Raw genomic sequence first — 26,085 nt, forward strand, 5'->3', positions numbered from 1 at the left:
TTGAATTAGTGCAATGGTGTAAATCGGCGATAGTGAATCAGCCGCCCATTTGGCAATTTTTATTTCCGCTGACTTCAGTGTCATCGAGCTCCCGATTTACACCATCGCACAGAATGTCATCAAAATGACCCTCAGTATCTGGCGTCTGGGAGAATCAGTTCATGTTCGATGTTCACACCCTTCCCCTCCACTGACTGGGACACCAAGACCCTGATTTTAAACCCCGCCCCCCCCTCCCCAGCCCACTGACAGACAGGTGTTAAAATATCAGGATCGAGGAACCCAACCAGAATCAGCCAATGGACGAGTCAAATGACCGGATCAACTCCCGGCCTGGTGACATCATCGGCACCCGGCTTACATTTAACAGTGGATTCCCGGAAGGCGAACTGAGGCAGGAGGTTCCCCCCTACCCCGTATCCCCCCGAGATCCCCAATTCACGGCCGGCCGGGAGGCAGAGCTACTATATGCCAATAAGGTCCTGCTGTTAAGATTGTCAGGAGCTCCGCATCCCCTCCACCTCCCCCTCCACCTCCTCCCCTCCACCTCCCCCTCCACCTCCCCTCCACCTCCCCCTCCACCTCCCCCTCCACCTCCTCCCCCCTCCTCCTCCCCCTCCACCTCCCCCTCCTCCTCCCCTCCACTCCCCCTCCACCCCTCCACCTCCCCCTCCACCTCCCCCTCCACCTCCCCCCCTCCTCCTCCCCCTCCACCTCCCCCTCCACCTCCCCCTCCACCTCCCCCTCCACCTCCCCCTCCACCTCCCCCTCCACCTCCTCCCCCTCCTCCTCCCCCTCCACCTCCCCCTCCACCTCCCCCTCCACCTCCCCCTCCACCTCCACCTCCCCCTCCACCTCCTCCCCCTCCACCTCCTCCCCCTCCACCTCCCACTCCACCTCCCACTCCACCTCCCCTCCACCTCCCCCTCCACCTCCACCTCCTCCTCCCCTCCACCTCCACCTCCCCCTCCACCTCCCCCTCCACCTCCTCCCCCTCCACCTCCCCCTCCACCTCCACCTCCCCCCTCCCACTCCACCTCCCCCTCCCCCTCCCACTCCCCCTCCCCACTCCACCTCCCCCTCCACCTCCCCCTCCACCTCCTCCCCCTCCACCTCCACCTCCCCCTCCACCTCCCCCTCCACCTCCCCCTCCACCTCCCTCCCCCTCCACCTACCCCTCCACCTCCCCCTCCACCTCCCCCTCCACCTCCCCCTCCCCCTCCACACCTCCCCCTCCACACCTCCCCCTCCACCCCTCCCCTCCACCTCCCCCTCCACCTCCCCTCCTCCACCCCTCCCCTCCACCTCTCCCCCTCCACCCCTCCCCTCCCCTCCCCTCCACCTACCCCTCCCCCTCCCCCTCAACCCCTCCATCTTCCCTCCACCCCTCCCCCTCCCCCTCCCCCTCCACCTCAACCCCTCCATCTCCCCCTCACCCCTCCCCCTCCACCCCTCCCCCTCCACCCCTCCCCCTCCACCCCTCCCCCTCCACCCCGTCCCCCTCACCCCTCACCCCTCCCCTCCCCCTCCCCCTCACCTCTCCCCTCCACCTCCCCCTCACCCCTCCACCTCCCCCTCACCCCTCTACCCCTCCACTTCCACCTCCACCTCACCCCTCACCCTCACCCCTCCACCTCACCCTCACACTTCCCCCTCACTCTTCCCCCTCACCCCTCCCCTTCCCTCCCCTCACCCCTCCTCTCCCCTCCCCTTCCACCTCATCCTCACACTTCACCCTCAACCCTCCCCTCCCCCTCACCCTTCCCACTCCACCCTCCCCCTCCCATTTACCCCTCCACCTCCACCCTCCCCCTTCCCCTCCTCCTCACCCTCATCCCTTCATCCTCAACCCCTCCCCCTCACCCTCATCCCTTCATCCTCAACCCCTCCCCCTCCAATCTCCACTTCCCCCTCATCTCTCCCCTCACCCTCTGCCCCCTCTCCCCTCATCCCTCCCCCTCCCCCTCCCCCTCCCATCCTCTCCCCTCCCTGTTAATATCGGGGCCCAAGATACCACCCTCTCAGCATCAGAGCATCAGGGAATTCTCCCAGTGTTATTACTGAGACCGGAGACAACTCAGGCCCATGAGCTGCTTCATCATAAAGATGACCCTGAAAATGATGTCAGTGTTCTTGATATGTGTGTTATTGGTGCAGATGACAAACCCAGCAATCCAGAACGACTTCAGCTATTACCGCAGGACCATGAGCCGCATCCGAATAAATAACCTGACGGTGAGTTACACACTGAGCACATTGTGTCCCCCGGGTGGGACGGTGAGTTACACACGGAGCGCATTGTGTCCCCAGGGTGGGACGGTGAGTTACACACGGAGCACATTGTGTCCCCAGGGTGGGACAGTGAGTTACACACGGAGCACATTGTGTCCCCAGGGTGGGACGGTGAGTTACACACGGAGCACATTGTGTCCCCAGGGTGGGACAGTGAGTTACACACTGAGCACATTGTGTCCCCAGGGTGGGACAGTGAGTTACACACGGAGCACATTGTGTCCCCCAGGGTGGGACGGTGAGTTACACACTGAGCACATTGTGTCCCCAGGGTGGGACAGTGAGTTACACACTGAGCACATTGTGTCCCCAGGGTGGGACAGTGAGTTACACACGGAGCGCATTGTGTCCCCCAGGGTGGGACGGTGAGTCAGACACTGTCCTCTCACACTATGGTATTATCATATCAGGTACAGCACAGGGGGAGGCCATTTGGCACATCGTGCCTGTGCCGGCTCTTTGAAAGAGCAGTCCAGTTAGTCCCACTCCCCTGCTCTTTCCCCATTGCTCTGTACATTTTTTCCCTTCAAGTATTTATCCAATTCCCTTTTGAAAGTTATTATTGAATCTGCTTTCACTGCCCTTTCAGGCAGCGCATTCCAGATCATAACAACTCGTTGCGTAAAAAAATGTTTCCTCATGTCGCCTCTGTGCACCCCCAGGTCTCGCTGTTCCTGCACCCCCTTTAAAATTGTGCCATATTAGTTTATATTGCCTCTCCTCATTCTTCCGACCAAAATGCACCACTTTTTACTTCTCTGCGTTAAATTCATTCTGCCATTTCACCAGTCTGTCTCTATCCTCCTGAAGTCTGTTACTATCCTCCACATTGTTTACTACATTTCCGAGTTCTGCGTCATCTGCAAACTTTGAAATTATACCCTCTATACCCAAGTCCAGGTCATTAATATGTATCAAAAAGAGCAGTGGTCCTAATACTGACCCCTGGGGAACACCACTGTATACTTCCCTCCAGTCTGAAAAATAACCGTTCACCACTACTCTCTGCTTTCTGTCCATTTGCCAATTTTGTATCCACGCTGCCACTGTCCCTTTAATCCAATGGGCTTTAATTTTGCTAACAAGCCTATTATGTGGCACTGTATCAAATGTCCTTTGAGAGTCCATATAAACAACATCAACCGCACTCCCCTCATCGACCCTCTCCGTTACTTCATCAAAGAACTCCATCAAGGTAGTCAAATATGACTTTCCTCTAACAAATCCGTGCTGACTTTCATTTATTAGCCCAGACTTTTCCTCCATCTGGAAGTGAGGGTTCCAGGCCGATCCTTCTATCTGAGAGTACTGAGTTGTAGCCCTTGTACCCATGAGCTTAGAACTGCCGCTGCATCTTCTGTCAATCTAATTTAAATGAAGTTCCTTCTTTTATTCTTTAGACCTGGCCCTATGCAGGGTCTCCTGCGTGTCAAATTTGAATCTACTCAAAAAGCGGATCAGACCTGAAAACCAGGTGCTGAGGGGAAAGGCCCTGAGTCCTGTACCTGTCCAGAGCAACAGCTGAGAAATCCCTGCTACATTTTGGGCTTCTTCCCAACACTTCCTCACATTAGTAAAGAAAAAGTACTTGAGAAATTAATGGGACTAAAAGCCAATAAATCCCCTGGACCTGATGGTCTACATCGTAGGGTTCTAAAAGAGGTGGCTGCAGAGATAGTGGATGCATTGGTTGTGATTTTCTGGAATTCCCTAGATTCTAGAACGGTCCCCATGGATTGGAAGGTGGCAAATGTAACCCCGCTATTCAAGAAAGGAGGGAGAGAGAAAACAGGGAACGACAGGTCAGTTAGTCTGACATCAGTAGTAGGGAAAATGCTAGAATCTATTATTAAGGATGTAGTAACAGGGCACTTCGAAAATCATAATATGATTAGACTGAGTCAACGTGGTTTTATGGGAGGGAAATCGTGTTTGACAAATTTATTGGAGTTTTTTGAGGATGTAACTAGCAGGGTAGATAAAGGGGAACCAGTGGATGTCGTATATTTGGATTTTCAAAAGGCATTCGATAAGGTGCCACATAAGAGGTTGTTACACAAGATAAGGACTCATGGGATTGGGGGTAATATATTAGCATGGATAGAGGATTGGTTAAAGGACAGAAAACAGAGAGTGGGAATAAACGGGACATTTTCAGGTTGGCAGGCTGTAACTAGTGGGGTGCCACAAGGATCAGTGCTCGGGCCTCAGCTATTTACAATCTATATTAATGACTTAGATGAAGGGACTGAGTGTAATGTATCCAAGTTTGCTGACGATACAAAGCTAGGTGGGAAAGTAAGCTGTGAGGAGGATGCAAAGAGTCTGCAAAGGGATATAGACAGGTTAAGTGAGTGGGCAAGAAGGTGGCAGATGGAGTATAATGTGGGGAAATGTGAGGTTATTCACTTTGGTAGGAAGAATAGAAAAACAGAATATTTTTGAAATGGTGATAAACTATTAAATGTTGGTGTCCTCGTACAAGAAACACAGAAAGTTAGCATGCAGGTACAGCAAGGAATTAGGAGGCAAATGGTATGTTGGCCTTTATTGCAAGGGGTTTGGAGTGCAAGATTAAGGAAGTTTTGCTGCAATTGTACAGGGCTTTGGTGAGACCTCACCTGGAGTACTGTGTACAGTTTTGGTCTCCTTACTGAAGGAAGGATAGACTTGCCTTAGAGGCGGTGCAACGAAGGTTCACTAGATTGATTCCTGGGATGAGAGGGTTGTCCTATGAGGAGAGATTGAGTAGAATGGGCCTATACTCTCTGGAGTTTAGATGAATGAGAGGTGATCTCATTGAAACATAAGATTCTGAGGGGGTTTGACAGGGTAGATGCTGAGAGGCTGTTGCCCCTGGCTGGAGAGTCTAGAACTAGTGGTCATAGTCTCAGGATAAGGGGTTGAGCATTTAACACTGAGATGAGGAGGATTAGCTGGGGCATAGAATGTAAGAGCAGGGAGGGTAAAGAACTGTTTAAAACACTAGTTGAGTACTGCGTACAGTTCTTTTTTTTAATTGATTCATGGGATGTGGGCGTCACTGGCGAGGCCGGCATTTATTGCCCATCCCTAATTGCCCTTGAGAAGGTGGTGGTGAGCCGCCTTCTTGAACCGCTGCAGTCCGTGTGGTGACTGTTCTCCCACAGTGCTGTTAGGAAGGGAGTTCCAGGATTTTGACCCAGCGACGATGAAGGAACGGCGATATATTTCCAAGTCGGGATGGTGTGTAACTTGGAGGGGAACGTGCAGGTGGTGTTGTTCCCCATGTGCCTACTGCCTTAACCTTCTAGGTGGTAGAGGTCGCGGGTTTGGGAGGTGCTGTCGAAGAAGCTTTGGCGAGTTGCTGCAGTGCATCCTATAGATGGTACACACTGCAGCCACAGTGCGCCGGTGGTGAAGGGAGTGAATGTTTAGGGTGGTGGATGGGGTACCAATCAAGCGGGCTGTTTTGTCCTGGATGGTATCGAGCTTCTTGAGTGTTGTTGGAGCTGCACTCATCCAGGCAAGTGGAGAGTATTCCATCACACTCCTGACTTGTGCCTTGTAGATGGTGGAAAGGCTTTGGGGAGTCAGGAGGTGAGTCGTTCGCTGCAGAATACCCAGCCTCTGACCTGCTCTTGTAGTCACACTATTTATGTGGCTGGTCCAGTTGAGTTTCTGGTCAATGGTGTCCCCCAGGATGTTGATGGTGGGGGATTCGGTGATGGTAATGCCGTTGAATGTCAAGGAGAGGTGGTTAGACTCTCTCTTGTTGGAGATGGTCACCCAGGCAAGTGTCATTGCCTGGCACTTGCCTGGGTGAATGTTACTTGCCACTTATCAGCCCAAGCCTAAATGTTGTCCATGCGGGCATGGACTGCTTCATTATCTGAGGGGTTGCGAATGGAACTGAACACAGTGCAATCATCAGCAAACATCCCCACTTCTGACCTTATGATGGAGAGAAGGTCATTGATGAAGCAGCTGAAGATGGTTGGGCCTCGGGCATTGCCCTGAGGAATGTCCTGGAGCTGAGACGATTGGCCTCCAACAACCACTACCATCTTCCTTTGTGCTAGGTATGACTCCAGCCACTGGAGAGTTTGACTTCAGTTTTACTCGGGCTCCTTGGTGCCACACTCGGTCAAATGCTGCCTTGATGTCAAGGGCAGTCACTCTCACCTCACCTCTGGAATTCAGCTCTTTTGTCCATGTTTGGACCAAGGCTGTAATGAGGTCTGGAGCTGAGTGGTCCTGGCGGAACCCAAATGAGCATCGGTGAGCAGGTTATTGGTGAGTAAGTGTCGCTTGATAGCACTGTCGACGACACCTTCCATCACTTTGCTGATGATTGAGAGTAGACTGATGGGGTGGTCATTGGCCGGATTGGATTTGTCCTGCTTTTTGTGGACAGGACATACCTGGGCAATTTTCCACATTGTCGGGTAGATTCCAGTGTTGTAGCTGTACTGGAACAGTTTGGCTAGAGGCGCAGCTAGTTCTGGAGTACAAGTCTTCAGCACTATAACCGGGACGTTGTCGGGTCCCATTGCCTTTGCTGTATCCAGTGCACTCAGCCGTTTCTTGATATCACGTGGAGTGAATTGAATTGGCTGAAGACTGGCTTCTGTGATGGTGAGGATATCAGGAGGAGGCCGAGATGGATTATCCACTCGGCACTTCTGGCTGAAGATGGTTGCAAACGCTTCAGCCTTGTCTTTTGCACTCACGTGCTGGACTCCACCATCATTGAGGATGGGAATGTTTACAGAGCCTCCTCCTCTGGTTAGTTGTTTAATTGTCCACCACCATTCACGACTGGATGTGGCAGGACTGCAGCACTTTGATCTGATCCGTTGGTTGTGGAATCGCTTAGCTCTGTCTATGGCATGTTGCTTCCGCTGTTTAGCATGCATGTAGTCCTGAGTTGTATCTTCACCAGGTTGGCACCTCATTTTTAGGTACACCTGGTGCTGCTCCTGGCATGCTCTTCTACACTCCTCATTGAACCAGGGTTGATCCCCTGGCTTGTTGGTAATGGTAGAGTGAGGAATATGCCGGGCCATGAGGTTACAGATTGTGCTGGAATACAATTCTGCTGCTGCTGATGGCCCACAGCACCTCATGGATGCCCAGTTTTGAGCTGCTAGATCTGTTCTGAATCTATCCCATTCAGCATGGTGATAGTGCCACACAACACGTTGGATGGTGTCCTCAGTGCGAAGACGGGTCTTCGTCTCCATGAGGACTGTGCGGTGGTCACTCCTACCAATACTGTCATGGACAGATGCATCTGCAACAGGTAGATTGGTGAGGACGAGGTCAAATAGGTTTCTCCCCTCGTGTTGGTTCGCTCACCACCTGCCGCAGACCCAGTCTGGCAGCTATGTCCTTCAGGACTCGGCCAGCTCAGTCAGCCATGGTGCTCCCGAGCCACTCTTGGTGATGGACATTGAAGTCCCCCACCCAGAGTACATTTTGTGCCCTTGCTACCCTCAGTGCTTCCTCCAAGTGGTGCTCAACATGGAGGAGGACTGATTTATCACCTGAGGAAGGGCGGTAGGTGGTAATCTTGCCCATGTTTGACCTGATGCCAAGAGATTTCATGGGGTCCAGAGTCAATGTTGAGGACTTTGTGAGTATGGCTCTGTCAGGCTGTTGCTTGACTGGTCTGTGGGACAGCTCTCCCAATTTTGACGCAAGTCCCCAGATGTTTGTTAAGAGGACTTTGCAATCTGGTCACCACATTATAGGAAAGATGTGATTGCAGTAGAGAGGGTACAGAGGCGATTTACGAGGATGTTGCCAGGACTGAGAATTTTAGCTGTGAGGAAAGATTGGATAGGCTGGGGTTGTTTTCTTTGGAACAAAGGAGGCTGAGGGGAGATTTAATTGTAGTGTGTAAATATGACGGGACTAGATAGAGTGGATAGGGAGGACCTATTTCCCTTAGCAGAGGGGTCAATAACCAGGGGGCATAGATTTAACGTGATTGGTAGAAGGATTAGAGGAGCTGAGGAGAAATATTTTCACCCAGAGGGTGGTGGGGGTCTGGAACTCACTGCCTGAGAGGGTGGGAGAGGCAGAAACCCTCAACTCATTTAAAAAGTACCTGGATGTGCACCTGAAGTGCGGTAACCTACAGGGCTACGGACCAAGTGCTGGAGCGTGGGATTAGGCTGGGTGGCTCATTTTCGGCCGACACAGACACAATGGGCCGAATGGCCTCCTTCTGTGCTGTAAATTTCTATGATTCTTTGAATTTCTTCACTTGGAGGGTCATAAATATTTGGAATTTGCTACCCCAGAGGGCTGTGGATGCTCAGTCGTTGAATATATTCAAGGCTGAGATCGATAGATTTTTGGACTCTTGGGGAATCAAGGGATATGGGGATCGGGCGGGAAAGTGGAGTTGAGGTCAAAGATCAGACATGATCTGATTGAATGGCGGAGCAGGATCGAGGGGGCGTATGGCCTACTCCTGCTCCTATTTCTTATGTTCTTATGTTAGCAGCTTCCGTAAGCAGACTGAGTCTCACATGAACCAACACCTGGGCCATGGGATCACATATCTGGCACCCCTCGCTCTGCTAACTCATTCCAGAGATCGCGTGGGATGCCACAGTCCTCCGCATGTTGCAGAACGCAGTAAATACCACAGCATTCGGCCTTCATTTCATGCAAAAGCTAACAGTCAGAGTAATTTACAAATAAGATAATTGCGCAGAAGCCGTGAGTCACAGATAGTTACTGATGGTACAAATACATCAAACAGCAGGGGTAGAATCAATCACAAGGATTTCAAATTCATTCTTTAGAATTGCTGACATAATAATCTGAATAGAGCAGGCTTTCGTAGACTTTCTGTTGTGAGGACAGATGAGGCAATACAGTGACCTCTAGCGACCTCATGGACTTCAGCCTTGCAAGTAATTGGCCCTGAGGACATGATGGTATCTTCAGTATTAATCTCAGTCTAAAGGCCCGTCAATCAGAAGCAGACTGTGAACGGAGTATCTGATGCATCGATAAGGAGATGGTGACACTCAGTCCAGCTCACATGGTTATTATTGTTTTCTATAATTTCATTAATATGAAGCAGCCTCAGCTCAGCTGGTTCACAGCCTGGGCCAATTCACATCGCACTCTCCATCCTCAAGTTGACCAATAGACGTAGGCTTCCAGCCATTGCATCCGGGTAAATAGGACATAGATCAGCCAATGATCTAATTGAATGTCAGAACAGGCTCAAGGGGCTGAATGGCCTCCTGCTCCGATCCAATCTCCACTTATTACAAAACTGTAAAGCATAAAGTACAGAAAGTTCCTTTATTTGACATGGTATCAACTCTGCTTTCCGAGCAATCCCTCCCCCAATAGGGCATAACCTGCATTGTCCTTTCAAAAATTAAAACATAAAAGAGCAGGTGTCAGAAGGTGGGGTTTGAGGGGTTGTGAGAGATTGCCCACTGTACTGAGAGAGATGGTACAATTGGATTTATGTAAGTCTGTAACCTTTAACCTGCCTTTTCTTGTAGCTGGACACTGAAAATGATGTCAACAATGAAATGGCCAATCGGATGTCCCTGTTCTACGCTGAGCCCACGCCCATGCTGAAGACACTCAGTGATGCCACCACCAAGTTTGTCTCACAGGTCGGTCTCCAACTTTCATTAACACCGCTCTCCTTTCTGCCTCCAATAATTGGACAGTTAATACAGCCAATCAGGTGGCCCGAGCTGGGTTGCTCAATGAGAGACAGGACAGAGATAGAATTTAAAACTCAGATATTATCCAATCAAAATGAAGTTCCCCAACCACAGTTCCATCAATCTGCGGGGTCACAAAGTGCACTTTGATGTGATCAATTTATTGAGTTGGGCAAGCACAGAGTGTGACTGGAGCTAAATATTCAGGGTTATTTAACGTTTCGGAAGGATAGGAAAAAAGGTAAAGGTGGTGGGGGAGCTCTGTTAATAAAGGATGAAATTGGTATAATAGTGAGAAATGATCTCGGCTCAGAAGATCAAGATGTCGAATCAATTTGGGTGAAGGTAAGAAATAGCAAGGGAAAGAAATCACTGGCGGGAGTAGTATATAGGCCCCCTAACAGTAGCTACACTGTAGGGCAAAATATTAATCAGGAAATAAGGGGGGCTTGTAAAAAAGGTAATGCAATAATCATGGACTATTTTAACTTTCACATAGATTGGACGAATCAAATTGGCAAAAATAGCCCTGAGGAGGAGTTCATCGAGTGTATTAGGGACTGTTTCTTAGACCAATACGTCGGGGAACCAACCAGGAAGCAGGCCATTTTGGATCTGGTAATGGGTAACGAAACAGGATTAATTAATGATCTCAAAGTAAAGGATCCCTTGGGAAGCAGTGATCATAACATGATAGAATTTCACATCCAGTTTGAGAGCGAGGATCTTGGGTCTGAAACTACTGTATTAAACTTAAAGAAGGGCAATTATAAATGAATGAGGGTGGAATTGTCTAAAGTGGACTGGGTAAACAGATTAGATGGTATGATGGTGGATAAGCAGTGGCAAACATTTAAAAAGATATTTTATGACTTGCAACAAAAATATATCCCTGTGAGGAGGAAAGACTCCACAAAAAGGGTGAACCAACCATGGCTAACTAAGGAAGTCAAGGATGGTATCAGGTTAAAAGAAAAAGCATACAACATGGCAAAGATTACTGGTCAGCCCGAAGATTGGGAAAACTTTAAAAACCAGCAAAGGATGACTAAAAGAATAATAAAGAGGGAGAAAATAAATTATGAGAGTAAATTAGCAAGAAATATAAAAACTGATAGTAAAAGCTTCTACAAGTATATAAAAAGGAAGAGGGTAGCTAAAGTAAACATTGGTCCCTCAGAGGATGAGACTGGGGAAATAATAATGGAAAACAAGGAAAAGGCAGAGGAATTGAACAGATATTTTGTATCTGTCTTCACGGTAGAAGACACTAGTAACATACCAATAATAGTAGAAAATCAAGGGGCAAAGGGGAGGGAGGAACTAAAAACAATCACTATCACTATCACTAGAGAAAAAGTACTAGGTAAACTAATGGGTCTAAAGGCTGACAAGTCCCCTGGACCTGATGGCTTGCATCCGAGGGTCTTAAAGGAAGTAGCTACAGAGATAGTGGATGCATTGGTTGTAATCTTCCAGAATTCACTAGATTCTGGAAAGGTCCCAGCGGATTGGAAAACTGCAAACATAACACCCCTATTCAAGAAGGGAGTGAGACAGAAAGCAGGTAACTATAGACCAGTGAGACTAACATTTGTCATTGGGAAAATGCTAGAATCCATTATTAAGGAAGTAGTAGCAGGACATTTGGAGACTCATAATACAATCAAGGAGAGTCAACATGGTTTTATGAAGGGGAAATCGTGTCTGACAAATTTATTAGAGTTCTTTGAGGAAGTAACGGGCAGGGTGGATAAAGGGGAACCAATGGATGCAGTATATTTGGATTTCCAAAAGGCATTCGATAAGGTGCCACATAAAAGATTACTGCACAAGATAAGAGCTCATGGTGTTGGGGGTAATATACTGGCATGGATAGAGGATTGGCTAACTAACAGAAAACAAACTAGAAAGAGTGCAGAAAAGATTTACTAGGATGCTACCGGGACTTGATGGTTTGACTTACAGGGAGAGGTTAGACAGACTGGGACTTTATTCCCTGGAGAGTAGGAGGTTAAGGGGTGATCTTATACAAGTCTATAAAATAATGAGGGGCATAGATAAGGTCGATAGTCAAAATCTTTTCCCAAAGGTAGGGGAGTCTATAACGAGGGGGCACAGATTTAAGGTGAGAGGGGAGAGATACAAAAGGATCCAGAGGGGCAATTTTTTCACTCAAAGGGTGGTGAGTGTCTGGAACGAGCTGCCAGAGGCAGTAGTAGAGGCGGGTACAATTTTGTCTTTTAAAAAGCATTTGGACAGTTACATGGGGAAGATGGGTATCGAGGGATATGGGCCAAGTGCAGGCAATTGGGACTAGCTTAGTGGTATAAACTGGGCGACATGGACATGTTGGGCCGAAGGGCCTGTTTCCATGTTGTAACTTCTATGATTCTATGATTCTAAAGAGTCGGGATAAAAGGGTCATTTCCAAAATGGCAATCTGTAACTAGTGGGGTGCCGCAGGGATCAGTGCTGGGGCCTCAACTATTTACAATATATATCAATGACTTGGATGAAGGAACAGAGTGTCCTGTGGCCAAATTTGCTGATGATACAAAGATAGGTGGAAAAGCAAGTTGTGATGAAGCCACAAAGTGTCCGCAAAGGGATATTGACAGGTTAAGTGAACGGGCAAAAATTTGGCAGATGGAATATAATGTGGGAAAATGTGAAGTCATCCACTTTGGGAGGAAAAATAAATTGCAAAATATTATTTGAATGGAGAAATACTACAAAATGCTGCGGTACAGAGGGATCTGGGTGTCCTCGTACATGAAACACAAAAAGTCAACATACAGGTGCAGCAGGTAATCCGAAGGCAAACAGAATATTGGCCTTTATTTCTAGGGGGATGGAGTATAAAAGCAGGGAAGTCATGCTACAACTGTACAGGGTGCTGGTGAGACCACACCTGGAGTACTGCGTACAGTTCTGGTGCCCTTATTTAAGGAAGGACAAACTTGCATTGGAGGCAGTTCAGAGAAGGTTCACTCGGTTGATTCTGGGTATGGAAGGGTTGCCCTATGAGGAAAGATTGAACAGGTTGGGTCCATACTCATTGGAGTTTAGAAGAATGAGAGGAGACCTTTTTGAAACATACAAGATTCTGAGGGGACTCGATAGGGTAGATGCTGAGAGGATGTTCCCCCTCATCGGGGAATCTAAAACTAGGGGGCATAGTCTCAGAATAAGGGGTTGCTCGTGTAAGACGGAAATGAGGAGGAATTTCTTCTCCCAGAGGGTCGTAAATCTTTGGAATTCTTTACCCCAAAAAGCTGTGGAGGCTGAGTCATTGAATACACTCAAGGCTGAGTTAGATAATTTTTTGATCAGCTAGGGAGTCAAAGGATGTGGGGAAAGGGCGGGAAAGTGGAGTTGAGGTAAAAATCAGATCAGCCATGATCTCATTGAATGGCGGAGCAGGCTCGAGGGGCCGAATGGCCTACTCCTGCTCCTATCTCGGACAAAGGATCCTTGGACCTTCTCCCGCATCTGCTCTGTGAAAGGCGTTCGGTAGGTGCCCCCCTCCACTGGCTCAATTACTTTCCAACAGTGGACACACGCCCATGTGAACTTGTCCTTCTTATGAAGCATCTCTACAGGCCGTGTCCCTGGGCTCTGGAATGGCCGTATTACTCCTCAGTGTAGCGTGTCCTGTACCTCCCTCACGCCGTGCGGCTTTGGTGCACTGGGTTTGAAGTGTCTGCGTTTATCTTGTACTCAGCCTGGTTTGCTTGGGAACAGTAACTCAAGTGCTAGCAACAATCTGCTGACTTGTTGTTTATGTCTGGGGATAATAGAGTGAGACTGACAGGGGGTGAGTGGCAGACAGAGTGACAGAGACAGAGTGTGAAGAGTGACAGAGTGAGTGACATAATGACAGAGTAACAAAAAGAGAGTGACAGAGTGCCAGAGTGACAAATTGAAAGTGACATAGTGATAGTGACAAGGTGAGAGTAATATAGTGACACAGTGAATGCCAGGGTGACAAATTGGCATAGTGTCAGGGTGATAAGGTCACCATGAGGGAGTGACATAATGAGAGGGTGACAGGTGATAATGAAAGAGTGAGTGAGAGTGACAGAATGACAGTGACAAAATGAGAGAGAAATAATGAGAAGTGTGACAGAGTGATAAAGTGTCAGAATTACAGTGTCAGAGTGAATGACAGTGACAAAGTGAGAGTGACATAATGAGAAGAGTAGCAGTGTGAGTGACATAGTGTCACAGTGACATAATGCCACAGTGACAGAGTGAGTGACAGATTGGCATCAGAGTGACAGTGTAAATGACAGGGTGACAGTGACAGAGTTACGGAGTGAGTGACAGAGCAATAGAGTGAGAGTGATGTATTGACAGAGTGATAGTGACAAAGAGAGAGTGACTGAGTGAGTGACAGAATGACAGAGCAGCTGAATGAGAGTGGCATAGTGAGTGACAGAGCGACTGATTGATAAAGTGACAGTGGGAAAGACATATTGAGAAGAGTCTCATGGTGACAGTGAGTGATTGAGTGAGAGTGACATGATGAGCAGAGTGAGTGATGGAGTGACATAGTGACAGGGTGTGTGACATAGTAAGTGACAGAGTGACTTAGTGACAGAGTATGAATTACTGAGTGACAGACAGTGAGTGACAGTAATTGATAGAGCGACAGATATAAAGTGACAAAGTGAGTGACTTAGTGACAGACTGAGTGAGTGACAGTGTGTGAGTATGACAGAGTAAGTGACATAGTGAGTGACGTACTGACAGAATGAGTGACATAGTGAGATAGTGACATAATGCTACAGTGACAGAGTGAGTGACAGATTGACAGAGTGACAGTGACAGAGTGACAAAGTGAGTGACAGTGACAAGCTCTGCTGCCCGTATCCTGCCCCGTACTGACCTACACTGGCGCCTAGACGCCATTTATTGCCCCTCACCCAATTGTATGCCCGGGTGTGTCCGGTTGTGTCCTGGTATATCCGGTTGTGTCCTGGTGCATTCGGGTTGTGTCCGGCTGTGTCCAGTTGTGTCCTGGTGTGTCCAAGTGTGTCTGTTCGTGTCAAATTGTGTCCTGGTTATGTCCGATTGTGATCCGGTGTATCTGATTGTGTCCCGGGATGTGTCCGGTTAAGTCTGGTTCTGCCTGGTTGTGTCCGGTTGTGTATCGCCGTGTCCAGTTGTGTTCCAGTGTGTCTCGTTGTGTCACGTTGTGTCTGTTTGTATCTCATTGTGTCTGTTTGTATCTCATTGTGTCTCAATCTGTCACATTGTGTCCTGGTGTGTCTGGTTGTGTTCCGGTGTGTCCCAGTTGTGTCCCAGTGTGTCCAGTTGTGTCCCAGTGTGTCCAATTGTGTCCCGGCGTGTCAGAGTGTGTCCAATTGTGTCCCGGCGTGTCAGAGTGAGTCCGGTTGTGTCCCGGCGTGTCAGAGTGAGTCCGGTTGTGTCCCGGCGTGTCAGAGTGTAACCAGTTGTGTCCCGGTGTGTCAGAGTGTGTCCAGTTGTGTCCCGGTGTGTCCCGGTGTGTCAGAGTGTGTCCATTTGTGTCCCGGTGTGTCAAAGTGTACCCGGTTGTGTCCCGGCATGTCAGAGTGTGTCCAGTTGTGTCCTGGCGTGTCAGAGTGTGTCCAGTTGTGTCCCGGCGTGTCAGAGTGTGTCCAGTTGTGTCCCGGCATGTCAGAGTGTGTCCAGTTGTGTCCCGGTGTGTCAAAGTGTACCCGGTTGTGTCCCGGCATGTCAGAGTGTGTCCAGTTGTGTCCCGGTGTGTCCCAGTGTGTCCAGTTGTGTCCCAGTGTGTCCCAGTGTGTCCAGTTGTGTCCCAGTGTGTCCAGTTGTGTCCCGGTGTGTCAGTGTGTCCAGCTGTGTCCCGGTGTGTCAGAGTGTGTCCAGTTGTGTCCCAGTGTGTCAGTGTGTCCCGGTGTGTCCCGGTGTGTCCAGTTGTGTCCCGGTGTGTCCAGTTGTGTCTCAGTGTGTCCAGTTGTGTCCAGTTGTGTCCCGGTGTGTCAGAGTGTGTCCAGTTGTGTTCCAGTGTGTCAGTGTGTCCAGTTGTGTCCCAGTGTGTCAGTGTGTCCAGTTGTGTCCCGGTGTGTCAGTGTGTCCAGTTGTGTCCAGTTGTGTCCCGGTGTGTCAGAGTGTGTCCAGTTGTGTCCCAGTGTGTCCAGTTGTGTCCCGGTGTGTCAGTGTGTCCAGTTGTGTCCCGGTGTGTCAGAGTGTGTCCAGTTGTGTCCCAGTGTGTCCCGGTGTGTCCAGTTGTGTCCCGGTGTGTCAGAGTGTGTCCAGTTGTGTCCCAGTGTGTCAGTGTGTCCCGGTGTGTCAGTGTGTCCAGTTGTGTCCCGGTGTGTCAGTGTGTCCAGTTGTGTCCCGGTGTGTCAGAGTGTGTCCAGTTGTGTCCCAGTGTGTCAGTGTGTCCAGTTGTGTCCCGGTGTGTCAGTGTGTCCAGTTGTGTCCAGTTGTGTCCCGGTGTGTCAGAGTGTGTCCAGTTGTGTCCCAGTGTGTCAGTGTGTCCAGTTGTGTCCCGGTGTGTCAGTGTGTCCAGTTGTGTCCAGTTGTGTCCCGGTGTGTCAGAGTGTGTCCAGTTGTGTCCCAGTGTGTCAGTGTGTCCAGTTGTGTCCCGGTGTGTCAGTGTGTCCAGTTGTGTCCAGTTGTGTCCCGGTGTGTCAGAGTGTGTCCAGTTGTGTCCCAGTGTGTCAGTGTGTCCCGGTGTGTCCAGTTGTGTCCCGGTGTGTCAGAGTGTGTCCAGTTGTGTCCCAGTGTGTCAGTGTGTCCAGTTGTGTCCCAGTGTGTCAGTGTGTCCCGGTGTGTCAGAGTGTGTCCAGTTGTGTCCCGGAGTGTCCAGGTATGTCCAGTTGTGTCCCGGTGTGTCAGAGTGTGTCCAGTTGTGTCCCAGTGTGTCAGTGTGTCCAGTTGTGTCCCGGTGTGTCAGAGTGTGTCCAGTTGTGTCCCAGTGTGTCCAGTTGTGTCCCGGTGTGTCAGTGTGTCCAGTTGTGTCCCGGTGTGTCAGTGTGTCCAGTTGTGTCCCGGTGTGTCAGTGTAACCGGTTGTGTTCCGGTGTGTCAGAGTGTGGCTCAAGTCTATATTTTTCTGTATCTCAGAATAAGATGTTGCCAGTGGAGGACACGACCGACTGCCTGAGCACCATGGCCAGCGTGTGTCAGGTGATGCTGGAGAGCCCGTGAGTAGTAACCTGATTTCACAAACAGGAATTATACCGGCTGTGCACTCTGAATATCTCAGCAAAGGGTCAACGAGACTCAATCAAATCGCTCGTCCTCTTCTGAACATTGAATCTGTACAAAGCCCAGGGAGAGGGTATTTATTATTTGATCTCATTGGCTAGCATTTCACAGTCCTCACCACCCACACCGGCCGTGTGTATGATGGGCAACCATCAGTTAACCATAACCATTGCCAGCACCATACCAGCCAATTACAAAGGCGCCATTTACAACGCATCAAACGTACTATTTCGAGCATTTCAATAACCCTTTAGCACCTCATCAAAATGCGATTATTTTAATTCCTTAATCCTCTCTACTGTGTGCGGTGAAACCATGGCTGAGTGAGGGGATTATATTCCTGGCCATCGCGCGGGCTCCAGGATCACATCCTCCTCCTGTCACTGCGCTGTGTCCTTCCTCTTTAGGATGCTAATGACACCGACATGAATAACGTGGAGCTGGAAGCTGAACTTTATTCGACACTTTGCGGTTTTACCGTCACTGTTTGTAGCTGCTAAATCGCAGTAACACCAGCTCACCCGCTACAAGCACTGGGAACTGTTTTGCCCATCCCTAATTGCCCTTGAGAAGGTGGTGGTGAGCCGCTTTCTTGAACCGCTGCAGTCCGTGTGGTGAAGGTTCTCCCACAGTGCTGTTAGGGAGGGAGTTCCAGGATTTTGACCCAGCGATGATGAAGGAACGGCGATATATGTTCAAGTCGGGATGGTGTGTGACAGAGGAGAATTTGGTGGTGGTGTTTCCACCATGCGCCTGCTGCCCTGGTCCTTCTAGGTAGTGGAGCTCGTGGGTTTGGGAGGTTCTGTCAAAGAAACCTTGGTGAGTTGCTGCAGTGCATCCTGTGGATACAACACACAGCAGCCACAATCTGTTCCTCACACTGTTCACTTTTATTGCAGGGAATACAGGACGCGGTTCACCAACACACAGACTTTCCTGTTCTGTATGAGAGTTATGGTTGGGGTGATTATTCTCTATGACCATGTCCATCCAGTTGGAGCGTTTGCAAAGTCTTCAAAGATAGACGTAAGTATCTCATCGTCTCCACTTGAATAATTGCAGAAACAAAACATAGCAAAGTGTGTTTCAATACAGCTCACTACTGCACTGCGCAGCTCACTACTGCACTGCGCAGCTCGCTACTGCACTGCACAGCTCGCTACTGCACAGAAATCTATCCAGGGAATCACCTGCAATGACTTCTCTTCCCACTCCCGCACCATTACCTCTGGAGCTCCCCCAAGGATCTATCCGTGGCCCCTCCTATTTCACATCTACACGCTGCCCCCCGGCGACATCATCCGAAAGCACAATGTCAGATTCCACATGTACACTGACGACACCCAGCTCTACCTCACCACCACCTCCCTCGACCCCTCCTCTGTCTCTCATTTGTCACACTGCTTGTCCGACGTCCAGTACCGGATGAGAAGAAATTTCCTCCAGTTAAACATTGGGAAGACAGAAGCCGTTGTCTTCGGTCCCCACCGCCTACTCCATCCCGCTCCCTGGCCGCTGTCTGAGGCTGAACCAGACCATTCGCAACCTTGGTGTCCTATTTGACCCTGAGATGAGCTTCTGACCCCATATCCGCTCCATCACCAAGACCGCCTACTTCCACCTCCGTAACATCGCCCGTCTCCGTCCCTGCCTCAGCTCATCTTCTGCTGAAACCCTCATCCATGCCTTTGTTACCTCCAGACTCCACTATTCCAATGCTCTCCTGACCGGCCTCCCATCTTCTACCCTCCATAAACTTCAGCTCATCCAAAACTCTGCTGCCCGTATCCTAACTCGCACCAAGTCCCGTTCACCCATCACCCCTGTGCTCGCTGACCTACATTGGCTCCCGGTCCGGATTTTAAAATTCTCATCCTTGTTTTCAAATCCCTCCATGGCCTCGCCCCTCCCTATTCCTGTAACCTCCTCCAGCCCTACAACCCTCCGAGATCTCTGCGTTCCTCCAATTCTGGCCTTTGGCGCATCCCCGCTTTTCATCACTCCACCATTGGCGGCCGTGCCTTCAGCTGCCTCGGCCCTGAGCTCTGGAATTCCCTCCCTAAACCTCTCCCTCTCTCCTCCCTCTCCTCCTTTAAGATGCTCCTTAAAACCGACCTCTTTGACCAAGCTTTTGGTCTCCTGTCCTAATATCTCCAAAATAAAAACAGAAAATGCTGGAGAAGCTCAGCAAGTGAGGCAGCATCTGTGGAGAAAGAAACAGGGTTAATGTTTCAGGTCAAAGACCTCTCGTCAGAACTGGAAGACATTAAAGAGTTAACAGTTGTTAAGCAAGTACAGAGCCAGGGAAATGGGGGAGGGGAGGGGAGGAAAGAACAAAAGGGAAGGTCTGTGATAGGGTGGAGGGCACGAGTGATTAAATAATAAAAGGGATGATGGTGCAAGGTAAGGAGGGTGGGAATGGGACAGGGTAAGAAACAAAAGATGGGTCTAGAGTAGCTGTAAATGGCAACAGCAGAACCATTACCAGCACCTGCTGTCTGAAAAAATGGGAGCAGTGATTCTGATCTGAAATTATTGAAATCAATGTTGAGTCCAGAAGGTTGTAAAGTGTCTAATCGAAAGATGAGGGGCTGTTCCTCGAGCTTATGTTGAGCTTCATTGGAACAGTGTAAGAGGCCGAGGACAGAGGTCAGAGTGGGAGTGGGACGGGGAATTAAAATGGCAAGTGACCGGCAGGTCAGGGTCACACTTATGGACTGAGCGGAGGAGTTCAGCAAAGTGATCACCCAGTCTGTGTTTGTTCTCCCCAATGTAGAGGAGACCGCACTGTGAGCAGTGGATACAGTCCAGTAAATTAAAGTACAAGTAAATCACTGTTTCACCTGGAAGGAGTGTTTGGGGCCCTGGACGGTGGGAAGGGAGGAGGTGAAAGGGCAGGTGTTGCATCTCCTGCGCTCACACAGGAAGATGCCGTGGGGCGGGGAGCGGGTGTTGGGGGTGATGGAAGAGTGGACCAGGGTGTCGTGGAGGGAGTGGTCCCTTCGGAATGCTGAAAGGGGAGGAGAGGGGAAGATGTGTTTGGTGGCAGCAACACACTGGAGGTGGCAGAAATGGTGAAGGATTATCATGTTGAGTGTGGAGGCTGGAGGGGTGGAAGGTGAGGACAAGGGGGACCCTATCATGGTTCTAGGAGGGAGGGAGGGAAGGGGTGAGGACAGAAGTGCATGGAATAGGACGGACACAGTCGAGGGCCCTGTCAACTACAGTGGAGGGGAATCCTTGGTTGAGGGAAAAGGAAGACATATCGGTAGGATGTACTGTAATATAGCATATTGAGCTGTATTACACTACTGTACTGTAATAGCATATTGTGCTGTATTACACTATACTGTACTGTAATAGCGTATTGTGCTGTATTACACTATACTGTACTGTAATAGCGTATTGTGCTGTATTACACTATACTGTACTGTAATAGCGTATTGTGCTGTATTACACTATACTGTACTGTAATAGCGTATTGTGCTGTATTACACTATACTGTACTGTAATAGCGTATTGTGCTGTATTACACTATACTGTACTGTAATAGCGTATTGTGCTGTATTACACTATACTGTACTGTAATAGCGTATTGTGCTGTATTACACTATACTGTACTGTAATAGCGTATTGTGCTGTATTACACTATACTGTACTGTAATAGCGTATTGTGCTGTATTACACTATACTGTACTGTAATAGCGTATTGTGCTGTATTACACTATACTGTACTGTAATAGCGTATTGTGCTGTATTACACTATACTGTACTGTAATAGCGTATTGTGCTGTATTACACTATACTGTACTGTAATAGCGTATTGTGCTGTATTACACTATACTGTACTGTAATAGCGTATTGTGCTGTATTACACTATACTGTACTGTAATAGCGTATTGTGCTGTATTACACTATACTGTACTGTATTATGTGCAATATCGGAAGCATCCGATATGTCTTCCTTTACTTGTACTTCTTTCAATTTTGTGAAACTAACGGCGGAACGGAGTAAATCGGACAGCAACTTTTAGATATTCACATTTAATCGTGCATCTGCTCCTCGCCTGAAATTGCTGTACCGTTTACCAATAAATAATGGTGAGCACTATTAGCCTCACCGTTATTTTGACAGCAAATTCTGGCCCAATATTGTATCTGATTCCACCTCCTTTTCAGGCAGTCTATTCCAGATAGAAACATAGAAAATAGGAGCAGGAGTAGGCCATTCGGCCCTTCGATCCTGCTCCATCATTCAACATGATCATGGCTGATCCTCGATCTCAATACCATATTCCCGCTCTCTCCCCATACTCCTTGATGCCTTTTGTGTCTAGAAATCTATCTAGCTCCTTCTTAAATATATTCAGTGACTTGGCCTCTACAGCTTTCTATGATAGAGAATTCCACAGGTTCACCACCCTCTGAATGAAGAAATTTCTCCTCATCTCAGTCCTAAATATCCTACCCTGTATCCTGAGACTGTGACCCCTCGCCCTGGACCCCCTGCCAGGGGAAACATCCTCCCTGCATCCAGTCTGTCTAGCCCTGTCAGAATTTTATAGGTTTCAATGAGATAGGAACATAGGAACAGGAGTAGGCCATTCAGCCCCTCGTGCCTGCTCCGCCATTTGATAAGATCATGACTGATCTGTGATCTAACTCCATATACCTGCCTTTGGCCCATATCCCTTAATACCTTTGGTTGTCAAAAAGCTATCTATCTCAGATTTAAATTTAGCAATTGAGCTAGTATCAATTGCCGTTTGCGGAAGAGAGTTCCAAACTTCTACCACCCTTTGTGTGTAGAAATGTTTTCTAATCTCACTCCTGAAAGGTCTGGCTCTAATTTTTAGACTGTGCCCCCTACTCCTAAAATCCCCAACCAGCAGAAATAGTTTCTCTCTATCCACCCTATCTGTTCCCCTTAATATCTTATAAACTTCGATCAGATCACCCCTTAACCATCGAAACTCTAGAGAATACAACCCCAATTTGTGTAATCTCTCCTCGTAACTTAACCCTTGAAGTCCGGGTATCATTCTGGTAAACCTACGCTGCACTCCCTCCAAGGCCAATATGTCCTTCCGAAGGTGCGGTGCCCAGAACTGCTCACAGTACTCCAGGTGCGGTCTAACCAGGGTTTTGTATAGCTGCAGCATAACTTCTGCCCCCTTGTACTCTAGTCCTCTAGATATAAAAGCCAGCATTCCATTTGCCTTCTTGATTATTTTCTGCACCTGTTCATAACACTTCAATGATCTATGTACCCGAACCCCTAAGTCCCTTTGGACATCCACTGCTTTTAACTTTTCACCATTTAGAAAGTACCCTGTTCTATCCATTTTTGATCCAAAGTGGATGACCTCACATTTGTCTACATTGAATTCCATTTGCCACAGTTTTGCCCATTCATCTAATCTATCAATATCGCTTTGTAATTTTATGTTTTCATCTACACTGCTTACAATGCCACCAATCTTTGTGTCATCGGCAAACTTAGATATGAGACTTTCTATGCCTTCATCTAAGTCGTTAATAAATATTGTGAATAATTGAGGCCCCAAGACAGATCCCTGCGGGACTCCACTAGTCACATCCTGCCAATGTGAATACCTACTCTCTGTCGCCTTTCGCTCAGCCAACTTCCTAACCAAGTCCGTACTTTTCCCTCGATTCCATGGGCTTCTATCTTAGCTAACAGTCTCTTATGTGGGACCTCATCAAATGCCTTCTGGAAGTCCATATAAATAACATCCATTGACATTCCCCTGTCCACTACTTTAGTCACCTCTTCAAAAAATTCATTCAGGTTTGTCAGGCACGAATCCATGCTGGCTCTCTCTGATTAACTGAAAATTCTCCAGGTGTTCAGTCACCCTATCCTTAATTATAGATTCCAGCATTTTCCCCACAACAGATGTTAGGCTAACTGGTCTATAATTCCCTGGTTTCCCTCTCTCTCCTTTCTTAAAAAGCGGAGTGATATGTGCAATTTTCCAATCTAGAGGGACAATTCCTGAATCGAGAGAACTTTGAAAGATTATAGTTAGGGCATCTGCAATGTGCTCACCTACTTCCTTTAAAACCCTGGGATGGAAACCATCTGGTCCTGGGGATTTGTCACTCTTTAGTGCTATTATTTTCTTCATTACTGTTGCTTTACTTATGTTAATTTTATCGAGTCCTTGTCCCCGATTCAATATTAGTTTTCTTAGGATTTCCAGCATGCTATCCTCTTTTTTGACTGTAAAAACTGACGCAAAGTAATTGTTCAACATGTCCGCCATTTCCCCATTGTCAATGACAATATCCCCACTTTCAGTTTTTAAGGGGCCAACACTGCTCATGACCACCCTCTTTTTCCTAATATAACTATAGAAGTTCTTCATATTGGTTTTGATATCCCTTGCGAGTTTCTTTTCAGACTCTCTTTTTGTAGCCCTTAGTATCTGTTTTGTGACCCTTTGTTGATCTTTGTATCTTTCCCATTTGTCAGGATCTGTGCCATTTTTTGCCTTTTTGTATGCTCTTTCCTTATGTTTTATACTGTCCCTTACCTCTTTAGTTGTCCATGGCTGTTTTTTTTGGCAAGTAGAGTTCTTGCCCCTCAGGGGTATAAACCAATTCTGTATCATGTTAAATGTTTCTTTAAACATTTCCCACTGATCATCAGTCGTTTTACCCATTAACAGATTTGCCCAGTTTACTGTGGACAGTCTCTGTCTCATCCCATTGAAGTTGGCCTTGCCCAAGTCTAGAATCTTAGCAGCTGATTCACTTTTTTCCCTTTCAAACACTACATTGAACTCGATCATGTTATGATCACTATTGGACAGATGTTCACGCACAGTTGAGCCGTTAACTAAATCTAGTTCATTACTCATTACTAAATCAAGTATGGCTTGCCCCCTTGTTGCCTCTAGGACATACTGCTGTAGAAAACTATCCCGGACACACTCAAGAAATTCACTACCTTTCTGACAGTTGCTAGTCTGCTTTTCCCAATGTATGTGAAGGTTAAAGTCCCCCATTAAGACCACTATGCCTTTCTTACACGCTTGTCTAATCTCTGCATTTATACAATCTAGCACTTCAGAGCTGCTGCCAGGGCTCCTATACACAACTCCCACTGTAGTCTTAGATCCTTTCCTATTTCTCAATTCAACCCATAAGGTCTCTGTTGGCTGCTTACCCCTCATTATATCCCCCTTTATCATTGAAGCGATTTTATCTCTAATCTTTAAGGCTACTCCTCCCCCCCCTTCCATTTTCCCTATCTCTCCTGTAGACCTTATAACCTGGTATATTTAGTTCCCAATCCTGACCATCCTGCAGCCATGTCTCAGTAATAGCTATCATGTCATACCCTCCAATTTGAATTTGAACCTGTAGTTCATTTAATTTATTCCTTATACTCCGTGCATTTGTATATAGAACTCTTAGTTGGGCCACACACCCTAGCCTGACCTTCAGCTTTGATGCTGGGTGAATCGCCTTACGCCTTCTAGTTTTTATTTTATCTGTCGTGCCTAAAGTACACTTTCTTTCCGCTGCTCTACGCTTTTCCCTTTCACTTGTTCTTGAACAACTGTTTGTACTATTTGTATTGTAAATTTCCCCTCTCTTGCTGCTCTCAACTTCACTCCCTTCTGACTCCCCGCTCAGGTTCCCGTCCCCCTGCCACTCTGGTTTAAACCTTCCCCAACAGCACTAGAAAACACCCCCGCGAGGACATTGGTCCCGGTCCTGCTCGGGTGTAACCCGTCCCGCTTGTACAGGTCCCACCTTCCCCAGAACTGGTCCCAATGTCCCAGGAATCTAAATCTCTCCCTCCTACACCATCCCTGCAGCCACACATTCATCCTGTCTATTCTCCTGTTCCTATACTCACTAGCACGTGGCACTGGTAGTAATCCTGAGATCACTACCTTTGAAGTCCTGCTTTTTAATTTATCTCCTAACTCCTTAAATTCACCTTGCAGGACCTCATCCCTTTTTTTACCTATGTCGTTGGTACCAAAATGGACCACGACTACTGGCTGTTCACCCTCCCCCTCCAGAATGCCCTGCAGCCGCTCCGAGACATCCTTGACCCTAGCACCAGGGAGGCAACATCCCATCCTGGAGTCACGTTTGCGGCCGCAGAAACGCCTATCTGTTCCCCTGACAATTGAATCCCCTATCACTATAGCCCTGCCACTCTTCTTCCTCCCCTCCTGTGCAGCAGAGCCACCCGTGGTGCCCTGAACCTGGCTCTTGCTGCTTTCCCCTGATAAGCCATCTCCCCCAACAGTATCCAAAGCAGAATATCTGTTTGAGAGGGAGATGGCCCCAGGGGACTCCTGCTCTACCTGCCTAGTCCTTTTACTCTGCCTGGCGATCACCCATTTCCTTTCTGCCTGCGGTGTGACCACCTCACTGAACGTGCTATCCACGATAGTCTCAGCATCGCGGATGCTCCACAGTGAATCCCCCCGCAGCTCCAGCTCCAAAATACGGTTAGCCAGTAGCTGCAGCTGGACACACTTCCTGCACACATGGTCACCAGGGACACTGGTAGTGTCCATGACTTCCCACATAGTGCAGGAGGAGCATATCACGGGTGCGAGCTGTGCTGCTCTCCTCCCGCTCTCAGTCTCTCCTTTTATACTGTGCTCACCTCTCGGACTCTCCTGCCTCACCTGTGATGTCGCACAGTAGTTGTCTCTTGTTGCAGGTCTGCTGCTGCTTTTATTCCCCAATCTCAGTCTTCTACGCTCAGGTCCACTGCTGTCTGGGGAAAAAGTTAGGAAAAGCAAGGCAAAGCAGCACCTCTTTCCCCCACTTCACCGAACTCCCACACTTACCAAACTCTCAGCAGATCACTCTGTTGT

General features: G+C 48.4%; 1 protein-coding gene across 1 annotated transcript in view; it reads left to right on the top strand.

The window, feature by feature from the left end:
- The first annotated feature begins 2,118 nt into the window (after window positions 1-2,118).
- LOC137342481 (CYFIP-related Rac1 interactor B-like) overlaps window positions 2,119-26,085 on the top strand; it is a 29,389-nt gene continuing 5,422 nt past the window's right edge. Inside the window, exons 1-4 of the mRNA XM_068006371.1 lie at window positions 2,119-2,235; window positions 9,813-9,929; window positions 17,066-17,145; window positions 18,109-18,235. Of these exons, the coding sequence (XP_067862472.1) occupies window positions 2,119-2,235; window positions 9,813-9,929; window positions 17,066-17,145; window positions 18,109-18,235 (441 nt within the window). The remainder of the gene's footprint in view (window positions 2,236-9,812; window positions 9,930-17,065; window positions 17,146-18,108; window positions 18,236-26,085) is intronic.

This window comes from Heptranchias perlo, chromosome 26 (genome assembly GCF_035084215.1).
Source record: "Heptranchias perlo isolate sHepPer1 chromosome 26, sHepPer1.hap1, whole genome shotgun sequence".
NCBI classification, from domain to species: Eukaryota; Metazoa; Chordata; class Chondrichthyes; order Hexanchiformes; family Hexanchidae; genus Heptranchias; species Heptranchias perlo.